General features: G+C 46.0%; 1 protein-coding gene across 3 annotated transcripts in view; it reads right to left on the reverse strand.

Annotated features, from left to right (window-relative positions):
- Positions 1–12,454, reverse strand: part of USP28 (ubiquitin specific peptidase 28) — a 230,216-nt gene that overhangs the window by 91,415 nt on the left and 126,347 nt on the right. For all 3 annotated transcript variants that reach the window (XM_063943189.1, XM_063943188.1, XM_063943190.1), the window contains exon 11: positions 3,732–3,859. In XM_063943189.1, coding sequence (XP_063799259.1) covers positions 3,732–3,859 — 128 coding nt within the window. The remainder of the gene's footprint in view (positions 1–3,731; positions 3,860–12,454) is intronic.

Here is a 12,454-nt window from a genome sequence, read left to right on the forward strand (position 1 = left end):
AGCATGTATGCAGCAGCGTCTTTGATATGACCTAACGTTAGGAGTATCTCATCTCTATCTATCGTGTCAATTTCAGATGATAGGTTGTCTGACCATTTTTCGATAGCACGACTCATCCACGCCCATGAGCAGCGTACCATTGGCCACATAAATAGATTTTATAGTAGTCTCCATTTTGCGGTCTGCCGGCTCCTTTAGTGAAGCCGTCCCAGGTGCAAGGAGAATCACCTTTTTTGTTAACCTTGACAGTGCATTGTCTAACACCGGGTGTGATTCCCATCTTTTCCTGTCCTCTAATGGGAAAGGATAAGCAACCTGAATCCTTTTGGGAATATGAAATTTATTTTCAGGATTCACCCAAACTCCCTCAAAAAAGAGTATTTAGCTCGTGAGAAGGAGGGAAAGTTACCTTACATTTCTTTTCCTTATAGAAATAAGCCTTCTCCTGAGGTACAGTAGGGGCTTCTGTAACTTCTAAGACCTCCTTTATAGCAACAATCATATATTGTACGCTTTTTGCCAATTTGGGATCTATCCCCCTGGAATCACTATCGTCGACACAGGAATCAGAGTCCGTGTCGGTATCAGTATGTACAATGTTTGCAATCTCTTATGTGACCCAGAGGGGCCGCCTGCGGATGAAAAGGCAGAACTATGAAAACTACATATTCCACTGATTTTCTCCAGACGAGACTCAGACTTATCCAATCTCCTACTGATATGCTTCACACTATCACATATTTCTTTCACCCATTCAGGCTAGTGGTGTGCCGGCAGCGCCACCAGATTACAACTCTGTGTCCGTAAAATGGCTCCCTCAGAGGAAGAACTCCCTGCCTCAGACATGTCACACACGTGCACAAACACACCACAGACACTCCGGGACTTATAGGGGACAGACCCACAGTAAAATCTATCAGAAGGACACAGATAGGAGCAGCCAGTTCACAAACCTAGCGCCAGTAACACAATGCCTGTGAAACACCAAAATGCCCACTGACATGCAGTGCTTTTTTATAATGTCAATACACAATATAAAAGCACCAATTTCACTGCCCCCCCCCCCCCCCCCCCCCCGTTTTGCACCATGATACTTGTATTCAGTAGTGGAGGAGGACCAGCGTTTTCTCTGCAGCCTAAGGAGAGAGAGAAAATGGCGCTGAGTAGTGTGCTGGCTGACTGAGGAGGAAGCTCCGAGCCCGTAATGGCACGTTTCTCCTCAGCATTTCTGAGGTAAATTTTTATACTGGCGGGGGTAGGACTGTGCCTCGGCATCTTATGCCCCTTTTTAGACAGTTTTATAAGGTTTCATGCTGCCCAGGGCGCCCCCCCCCCACCCCACCCCGCACCTTGCACCCTGCAGTGCCTGTGTATGTGTGCGCAAGCCGCGCAGTACCTTTAGCCGTCACCTTGATTGAAGATCTCTCTTCTAACACTCACCTGTCTTCTGACTTCTGGCTCTGTGAGGGGGGTGACGGTATACTGTGGGAGTGAGCATCTAGGCACAGCTAGCGTTCAGTTCCCTTCAGGAGCTAATGGTGTCCTGTCAGCCAGAAGCAGAGCCATGAAACTCTTCAGGAAGTTGGTTCCTACTTCTGCCCCCTCAGTCCCACGAAGCAGGGAGACTGTTGTCTTTTCAGAGATACTCAGTAGAGCTCTCCCGGAGTGCATCCAGTCTGCCTGGGCACATTTCTAAAACGGAGGTCTGGAGGTAGGGCATAGAGGGAGGAGCCAGTTCACACCCTTTGAAAAGTCTTAAAGTGCCCATGGCTCCTGCGGAACCGTCTATACCCCATGGTACTGAAGTGGACCCCAGCATCCTCTAGGACGTATGAGAAACTACAGTTAGGAGCTGATTGGTTGGTACTTCATCACAGTGCAATGTATCACTCTCCAAGGTATTATAAATCTGGGCCTTAATATAGTGTCATTTGATATAATAGCACAATGTAAAGTAGTGAGAGGGGGAAAGAGTTTGTGCTAGCTATACCCCAGTGTTCCAGGGTCCCCCATTGGATGAAGAAGAAAATGAAATGATCAGTTCACTACAGTATGTCATTCAGATCATTGAGAAACACTGGTATATAAAGAACTTGGAATCAATTTTACAGTGCATAAGAACAATATAGCCAGTCAAATTTGCCAATATGATGCTATAAAATCTTCAGAGTTTTTATTTTCAGATTTAGGAATGTCTTATACCTATCCCAAGCATGTTTAACTACTCAAAAATATAAGCCCCTAACACTTCTGTTGGAAGGCTATTCCCCATATGTACTACTCTTCAGTGAAGTCATTCTACCTAAATTTTCCTTGAAACCATCTAAATTCCATATTTACTGCATGTTCTTTTGGTCTAATATTTCTCTTCCTCTGTAAAACGCTATATCTATTCCTCATGTACTTTGTAAAACCCTTGAGATATTTCAAACCCACTGCTCTTTCTTCTTTGTTCCATGCTAAAAATAGAGCTTTTTTCCTTAAGTTCCTGTTAAGTTGTAAGATGTAGATCAAGCAACAGCCGTATTCTGCACAAAACAAACAAACTTCTTTGACCTCTAGAACTGAACATCAAATTCGAAGCAAGTTCTCCCAATTACCTATATAGCAGCAATGATTCCTCTCTTGGGTGTGGTTTAATGTATCTACAGTAAAGAGTCAATAGACTTATTCTATATGGTCAACACCGAAAAGATCGACACCTTTTTTTTTTTTTTCATTTTTGCATTGTCATTTTGCATGTTTCATCATATGTGACCTCAATTAGTGTACGCTCACCACGCTTTGGGGGCAAGGTGGCGTGCTGCGCTCAACACAGGTTACTATTCCCAATCATAGTCCAAGTGGATGGTACATTAAGCAAAAAAGGTTAAAATAAAAAACGTGTGTCGAGCACCGTCATGTTGACCTTCCTGTCGACCTTCTGAACATGCCGACCATGTGGGGTCAACCTATGGATTGTCTAATTAGACACTGTCCATCCAGTGTCTGGAACTCCTCTCTCTTTTGGCTAGCAATTACTTTTTGAACTTGCATCTCAGTGGCCTTCCCCATTACTTTGCTTTTCTGGCTTCCTACCTTCAAGTCACCTGCAACACTGACTCCTGGATCTAGTCCCTACTCAGTAATTGCCACTTTTGTACTGCAAATGCACTATTCCGCCTTTGGATTTAGAGACCCTAGCATATAATTCTGCAATTTTTTGCAATGAAATGCACTTATTACACTATAAAGCAACTACATCACTCCTCCCACTCTTCCCTCTATTGTGTATTCAGTGTTAAATCTTTGCGTCATCTTCAAAATATCTTTCCCAACTATATCAGTAATAGTGTTAACAATAAAGAGATGTAGGAGGACAGGCCCAAGTAAAGACCCTTGGTGCGTCTTTGGTAACTTCTCCCTCTTCTGAATGCATTCTCTTTACTACAATGCATGGTCATCTATACTTCAACCAACCTTGTATCGACTGAACCACCTTTGAAACCAATCTGAAGCGTTCCAAAATGAGGTGAAGTGTCAAAGACGAACACCTACCTAAGCTACTGCTACAACTCAGTATTGATCTTAGTCACCCATTATTAGCATTGTGTGCAAGGCCTATTAGTTTGATAGGCAGAAAGGTGACAATTACACAGCTTGGATCGACTTGCAGTGGTAACAAACAAGAGTACACACAGATAGACAGGCAGACAGACAGACAGATATATTTATATCTATATATGCCTTACCGGTCCATATAAATAATCTCTGGGAATTCAAGCTTGTTGTGGATCTTCTCTGGCTGCCCCAAGGATTGATTATACTCATATCGGGAAAGTTCAAATGTTAACACCGGGGGAAGTTTTGTGAACCAGCGCTGCAAAGAAAGTGAAAACCGCTTTTGAAAATTGCACTGTGCACTCAATGGCCACAGACAAGATATGTTCAACACTACAAGTTTACAGACAAGTGAAGCATTTTATTGTTGTATTCTGGGATAATGTTTTGTTCTCAATTGTTTTCGGAAAATATTCATCTACAGTATATAAAATTCCTGCAAGGTCTGCTCCGAGTCAGCTATGCACAGTGAGAGCCAGGGCATGCGACTCTTCTCCTCTCTCCACTAGCAAGAAAAAGTGTGAAGAACGCGTGAGGACAGGGGCCGGTCAATATGATCCGTGGGCTGGGGTATTTGCATGGGGTTTGGTGACCTCTCAACCAGGGAAGTGCCTGGTCCAATATCATAGCATATAATAGAGATGTTGCGCTGACCCCTGTGTTTTGCTTCTAATTATTCGTGTGACTCAAATTTTGATTCGCCTTTAAAAACAATTGTTTTTTTGAAATGGGAGTTTTTAGTGATCAGTCTGCTATTTAGACATTGTCCAAACCTTCTAGACTTCCCCAGACCACATGAGTGAGTGTATTCCTTCAGTTTCTGTATTTTATTCCCACTGTATTAAAACCTGTTTCACATTTATGTTTTGGTATATACATTTCCATTTTTCAATAAGCATTATGACTTTCATGTCATTATAAAAAGATTGTTTATAATGCTCTGTCTTTTTGACTTGAAATAATTCACATTAATTGGGTTTCATATGTTTTTATATTGCTGCATTTATGCATGTAATTGCTTGGTTTACAGCTCATCTGATTAAATTAGGCTGTGATTGCATTTAAAAATAAATAAAATAAAAGTCATTTTGGATTTCTACTGCCTGACACCCATGAGTGACATCTCTGTCATAAAAACGTCTCTCTTACGGTAATCTATGACATGACGGTAGCAGAGGAGAGATGCCACAGATATAGTGGCCTTGGAAAGTGGAGCTCGGATTGTGCTTCATTATCTACAGCAGCGGCAGTATACTTACCCAAATCTGGAGTGGAGAGTGGGGCCGCTGTGCTAACGGCAAAAACCACATCTCACTGGGGTGATTAACCACACACAGCCAGACTGCTGATTTGAAGCATCTACAATGGATCCTGTGTAAATTGCATTAAGCTCATGCAAGTATCCGCATTATTATGGGACTAGTAGTTCCACAGACTATTTCAACATTTGGATGAGGGTGAATTGCTCACATATTATTTTAGTGACCTTGAACTTGCACTTTAGTCATATTCAGCACATACAAGGTGTTTCAATAAACACAGGTAACTGAAATTGGTATGTGCATCTTGGGATCCGGTCTGAAGATCGACAGTGTCTAGGTCGACAATGTTTAGGTCGACCACTATAGGTCGACAGTCACTAGGTCGACATGGATGGAAGGTCGACATGGTTTCTAGGTCGACATGTGCTAGGTCGACAGGTCTAAAGGTCGACATGAGTTTCACATTTTTTTTCTTTTTTTGAAACTTTTCATACTTAACGATCCACGTGGACTACGATTGGAACGGTAAAGTGTGCCGAGCGAAGCGAAGGCACCATGCCCGAAGCATGGCGAGCGAAGCGAGCCATGCGAGGGGACGCGGTGCACTAATTTGGGATCCCGGTCACTCTACGAAGAAAACGACACAAAAACACACACCTCATGTCGACCTTTAGACCTGTCGACCTAGCACATGTCGACCTAGAAACCCTGTCGACCTTTCATCCATGTCGACCTCGTGACTGTCGACCTATAGTGGTCGACCTAAACATTGTCGATTTGATGAACCACACCCGTGCATCTTATGTATTATATTGTTTCATGAGTTAATTTTGCCATATCGGTGGGTATATAAAATATTGATTTATTTTATTAGGCTAGTCCAGTCTTTGGGGTCCTGTACAAATAGCCGTGATGGGTGCGATGTGCTGTTACCGCGGCGTTTCAGCGTCAGCCACAAGACCCGATCTCACGCCCTTCCCCTATGGGGCAGAGAGTACTTTTGTGCGAATTCAGGCCGACGTAAAGTGTGTCCGCTGCTGCGATGACTCACACCCGCGAGTTCATCGCAGCTAATTGGATTGTCCCCTTTGTTTTGTATTTTAGTTTTGTTCTTGAGTGGAATAATATCACTAAGGGGTCAATACAAATAGCCACAATCAACTCCCGGGGGGGGGGGTTATGAGTCAGTGCAGCAAGCAATTTTGTGTGTACTCAGGCGGCAACCAGTCCGCGAGGGTGCGAGATCGGGTGCCGTTCCCAGCGTTTACTGCCGCTGCAACAGCACATCGTACCCTTCGTGTCTCGTTGGATTGACCCCTAACTCCACATCTGGATTTCAGCAGCTCTTTATTTATACACAATTTTACATGGGAGACACTTTTTTTTTTTTTAGTTAATCTAGTAAATTGAGTTAATTTTCTTGTTCTTTTAAGATTGTATTTTGTCAGAATTTAATACCTTCCTAAGAGTGTCCGGCTCTAGAACGAAATTCTCAGCAATGGCATTTTTTTTATTTTATTTACCAAAGACTGATAGAGAGGTGCCGCAACACCCAAAAGTTGATGGGCTCCGCTGTGCAGTATATATAGAGGGCTACAATATTTGCAGTGAGGTGTTGCCACGTCCCCTCATGCCTGGATACACCCCTTCTAGCAGATCAGTAACCAATGGGCCTAATTCAGATCTGATTGCAGATGTGCTAAATTTAGCACATCTACAATCAGTTTCTCTGACATGAGGGGGGAACCCAGCACAGGGCTAGTCCGCCCCGCACGTCAGGCCCTACCCCCCGCACAGGTACAAAAGCATCGCATGGCAGCGATGCTTTTGTACCTGACGAGTAGCTCCCTGCCAGTGCAGCTCCTGCGCTTTGGCAGGGTGCTACCTGCCGCGTCCTAGGTCGTAGCGGCTGCGTATGACGTGGCCCACCCCAATGGTCCGGACACGCCTCCAGAGTATGTAAAAATTCAGCAGACATGTAGTAAGCATTTCCTGACCATATCACTCGTATAGTGCCGGTAAGACCATTGTATGAACACAATCTTACCTGGTGTAGTTAAAAGGAGATTTATGGTAAGACTTACCATTGTTAAATCTCTTTCTGCGAGGTACACTGGTTTCCACAGGGAATAACATCGGGGTGTAGAGTTGGATCTTGATCCGAGGCACCAACATGCTAAAGCTTTGACTGTTCCCAGGATGCACTGCAGCTCCTCCTCCTCTATAGCCCCGCCTCAAGGCACTGGAGCTCGGTTTCGTTAACCAGTCCAATGCAGTAGCAGGTAAGAGAGACGGTAGATGTTAGTCACATAGACCCACATTCTCACGACAGGAGAAGGGACTAACGGCTAACGCCATACAAACCCAAAGAAGCTAAGTGCGTCAGGGTGGGCGCCCTGTGGAAACCAGTGTACCTCGCAGAAAGAGATTTAACAATGGTAAGTCATACCATAAATCTCCTTTTCTGCAGCGGGGTTCACTGGTATTTCACAGGGAATAACATCGGGGATGTTCTAAAGCAGTTCCTCATGGGAGGGGATGCACTGTAGCAGGCACAAGAACTCGGCGTCCAAAGGAAGCATCCTGGGAGGCGGAAGTATCAAAGGCATAGAACCTGATGAACGTGTTCACTGAGGACCACGTATCCGCGCCTTGCACAATTGTTCAGCGGACGCGCCACGTCGGGCCGCCCAAGAAGGTCCAACAGACCGAGTAGAATGGGCTTCACAGCAGCAGGAGCTTGTGCAGTTACCATTCTAATCCATCTGGACAAGTTCTGCTTATTCGCAGGCCAGCCAAGTTTGTGAAAACCAAAAAGTACAAAAAGAGAATCTGACCTCCTGATAGAGGCAGTCCTTTCTACATATATACAGAGAGCCCGTCCCGCATCCAAAGATCGCTCTTTGGAGGACAAACCAGGAGAGATAAAGGCCCGAACCCCAATCTCTTGGTTAAGGTGGAAAGATGACACCACCTTAGGTAGATAACCAGGGCGAGTTCTAATAACTGCCCGGTCACAGTGAAAAATCAGAAAGGGTGGACGATAGGACAAAGCGCCTAAGTCTGCCAGCCTCCTAGCAGAGACAATAGCCAACAGAAAAAGGACCTTAAGCATAAGGCATTTAAGGTCCACTGACTCAAGAGGTTCAAACAGACACTAGAAGGGCATTAAGGACAACAGACAGATCCCATGGAGCCATAGGAGGGACATAGGGATGCCGAATCTACGCCTTGAGTGAATGTATGAACTTCAGGAATAGATACAATTTATTGCTGAAACCACACCGACAAGGCAGAAATGTGAACCTTGAGGGAGGCCAGGCAAAGTCCTAAATCCAGGCCTTGTTGCAAAAAAGCCAGAAGTCTGGAAGTACTAAACTTGTATGCATCATAATTATTAGCAGTACACCAGATGAAGTAAGAATTCCAGACCATATAATAAATCCGTGCAGAAGCCGGTTTGCGGGCCTTCAACATAGTTTGAATTACCGCCTCAAAATGTCCTTTGGCCCTCAGGAGTGAAGCTTCAAGAGCCACGCCGTCAAAGCCAGTCTTGCCAGATCCTGGTAAACACAAGGGCCCTGAACGAGGAGGTCTGGGCGTTGAGGAAGTAGAAGAGGATGTTCGATCAAGAGACCCTGCAGGTCTGATAACCAATGCCGTCTGGGCCACGCTGGAGTGACTAGAAGCAGTATTCCTCCTTCTTGCTTGAACTTCCGTAGTACCCTGGGCAGGAGTGACACTGGAGGGAACATATATGGCAACCGAAAGTTACATGGAATTGCCAGTGCATCCACGAACGCTGCTCGAGGATCCCTTGTCCTTGCTCCGAAGACCGGAACCTTATGATTGTGTCGAGACGCCATCAGGTCTACATCTGGTAGACCCAGCTTGTCCACAAGGAGTTGGAAGACCTCCGGATGAAGTCTCCACTCCCCGGTGTGTACGTCCTGACGACTGAGGAAGTCCACTTCCCAGTTGAGAACCCCCACAATGAACACTGACAATATTGCTGGCAGATGGCGTTCCGCACATCGAAGAATTTTTGACACATCCATCATTGCCAGGCAGCTTTGAGTGCTTCCTTGATGATTTATGTACGCCACCGTGGTGGCGTTGTCTGATTGTACTTGAACAGGCCTTTTCTGTATGAAAGGCAGAGCCAGTGTCAACGCACTTAACACTGCTGGCAATTCCAGAATGTTTATCGGGAGGAGAGATTCCTCCATGGTCCACCGACCCTGGAGAGAGTGTTGCTTCAACACCGCGCCCCAACCCCACAGACTGGCATCCGTCGGTAGGAGGACCTAGTTGGAGATCCAGAAGGGACGACCCCTGCTCAATTGTTGGTCCTGTAGCCACCAACTCAGTGACAGATGAACCACCGGAGTCAAGGAGATCATTTGAGACCTGATCCGGTGAGGCAGGCCATCCCACTTGGAAAGGATTAATCTCTGTAGAGGGTGGGAATGAAATTGAGCGTACTCTACCATGTCGAAAGCCGACACCATGAGGCCTAGTACTCGCATCGCCGAGTGTATCGACACTCTTTGGCGAGAGAGGAAGCATCCGATTCTGTCCTGAAGTTTCAGGACCTTCTTTGGAGACCAGAAAAAACGTTGGTTGTGTGTGTCCAGTAATGCCCCCAGGTGCACCATGCTCTGAGCAGGGACCAGTGAGGATTTCTTCCAGTTGATGAGCCACCAGTGGGCTTGCAGGAATTGGACCGTTAGTTCCAGATGATGGAGGAGAACCTCTGGGGGGTTCGCCAGGATCAACAAGTCGTCCGGATATGGAAGAATCCTGATACCCTGACGGCGGAGAAGGGCCGCCATGACCTTGGTGAAGATCCAAGGAGCAGTCAGTCTGAAAGGCAAGGCTTGGAACGAATAATGAATGTTGCCAATAGCAAACCGAAGATATTGCAGATGTGACATGGCAATAGGTATGTGTAGGTAAGCATCCTGTATATCCAGGGATACCATACAGTCCTTGGGTTCCATAGCCAGTACAATAAAGCGCAAAGTTTCCATATGGAATTTGGAGACCCTCACAAATTTGTTCGAAGATTTGAGGTTGAGTATAGGTCGGGAGGATCCATTCGGCTTCGGAACTAGAAACAGGGTCGAATAGTATCGCCTGAGGCACCGGCACTATCATTCCTGTTTCCAGGAGGGATTGGACAACCAAATGTAGAGTTTGTGCTTTTAACGGATCCGAAGGGATAACCGTTGAGCAAAACTGCTGAGGGGGACGTCTCTTGAAAGAGATCGCATACCCGCGAGAGACCACTTCCTGCACCCAGGCATCCGTAGTGATCTTAAACCATACCTGGGCGAACTGCAGAAGTCGGCCTCCCACCCAGGGTTTAGAGGATTTGGAAGTGCGAGCCTGTCTCGGGTACGCCTGACCCTTTGCTTTACCTGGAGGTCGAAAGGAACGGAAAGTAGTACTCTTAGCCTTTGGAACCGAAGGATTAGTACTTGGGAGAAACGCAGTCTTGGCCGACGCCAAGTCGGTCACAATTTTGTTCAGATCATCTCCAAATAGTATATCTCCCTTAAAAGGGAGTACCTCCAAGGTCTCCTTAGAGTCCATGTCCACCGACCAGGACCGTAACCACAGAATCCAGCGAGCCAGGATAGACGTATTCGATGCCTTGGCCGACATAACGCCTGCATCAGAGGCCGCCTTCTGAATATAGTGGGAGGCTGTGGTAATATAGGTCAGATATTGTCTGGCAGTGTCAGAAAAATTCAGAGGTAGCTCTTCCTCAATTGCTTGAACCCACGCTTCAATGCCTTTTGCAGCCCAAGAGGCTGCCATAGTGGGTCTATGTACAGCACCTGTAAGATTGTAAATGGACTTCAAGCAACCCTCCACAAGCTTATCCGTCGGCTCCTTCAAAGAGGTGACAGTGGTGACAGGCAGAGTAGATGACACCACAAGACGGGCTACAGGTGAGTCCACTGGTGGCGGGTTTTCCCACTTGTTACTCAACTCCGCAGAGATAGGATAACAAGCTAGCATCATTTTAGACAGGGAATATTTCTTTCCTGGAGAAGATCAGGATTCCTGACGTATGTCAAATAAATGGTCAGAATGTGGTAAGATTTATTTAGTAAACTTCTGACATTTGAACTATCAGGTTTCTTAGACGTATCAGGAGGGTCAATATCATCATCATCAATCTGAAGAGACAGCTTGATCGCCTCCACTAGGTCAGGAACATCAACCTGTGTTGTAGAATCTTCATCAGAAGCAGCAGTATCAGCATCTGATGGATCAGTATATTCCCCATCCGAATCGGAAGAATCATCCGAAATATTAGTGGATTGTGTGGAAGAAATGGCCCGCTTCGATGACCCTTTGGTCCCAGTAGGGCGAGGGTTAGGTTTTTGTTTAACCAAGGACTGATTTAATTGCTGTAACTGGGTTGACAGAGTATCCGCCCATGGTGGATTAACTACAGACAATATGTGGCTGTAATGGCACAGGAGGTCCCACAGGGGGCGTAAATCTAGTTACAAGCGTAGTCAGCATATTAGAAAATGCAGCCCAAGGTGGATCTGCCACAGGTGCTGCGGGCTGACAAGGGGGTGCAAAACACCCAGTACCTGGACCCTCGGCAGAAGTCATTTCCTCAGGTAAATCCGTGGCGCCAGCACTGCATGATACAGGAGCGTCTGCGGATTTCCCGCCCTGTGCAGCAGACATTATTGGGAATATAGCCTTAGGGCGTATCCGTATAATATAGCCAGACAAGCACAATACCTGACAAACCCTCCCAAAGATATGTGACTGCAATTGCAGAGCACAAATAGAGGATTTAAGTGGTATGAGGTGACTGAAAAGCACAGTGAAAAATATAAAACAGTATATCCTGTGGAACACTATATGGTATATGAGACTCTGACGCACTTAGTTCCCCAGGGTACAGAAGATAGTGATAGCAATATGTGTGATACACAGAATAGAATCCACACAACAGCTATAGGCACACACAGTCACCGGTACAATGCAGAAATTATTACAAATAAACAATAAGACTGCACTGGACTAGTAATACTACATAGAGATATGTATGTATACAGATATAACAATGTACAGTAAACACTGGATGTATATCACAGAATACTTATACTAAATATTCATATAGTAGTGCACTTGTTCTTAACGAACGCTGTCTAAACGATGTGTAGAATACTTACGTGTCCTGTAAATGCACAGCGCTGATGAGACAGGCGGCTTTACAGAGGAGACAGTGCCCAGCAGTCCCAAGATCAGCGCAGCTCTGTGAAATGGCGCCCAAATGCTGACAGGGGGAGAGAGAGAGGGAGTTGCAGCTCCAGGGCGGGAACACCTGCTGTAGATGGCGCCTGGAGCTGGGGGAGGGGCTACAGGTCAGCGCCTAATCCCCTCTGCTGGACTACACCACCGGGTACTATGGAGCCTATAATACACGGATTTTAGTAATTCTGACCTGTGCTCCCTGCCCTGGTGGATATAGTGGGGTCCCTGCATGGCCACAGTGTCTATGCTAGCGGCGCAGTCCGTCTCCTGAAACCGCGGCCGGATTGCGATTTCAGAGG

Source organism: Pseudophryne corroboree, chromosome 10 (genome assembly GCF_028390025.1).
Source record: "Pseudophryne corroboree isolate aPseCor3 chromosome 10, aPseCor3.hap2, whole genome shotgun sequence".
Lineage (NCBI taxonomy): Eukaryota > Metazoa > Chordata > Amphibia > Anura > Myobatrachidae > Pseudophryne > Pseudophryne corroboree.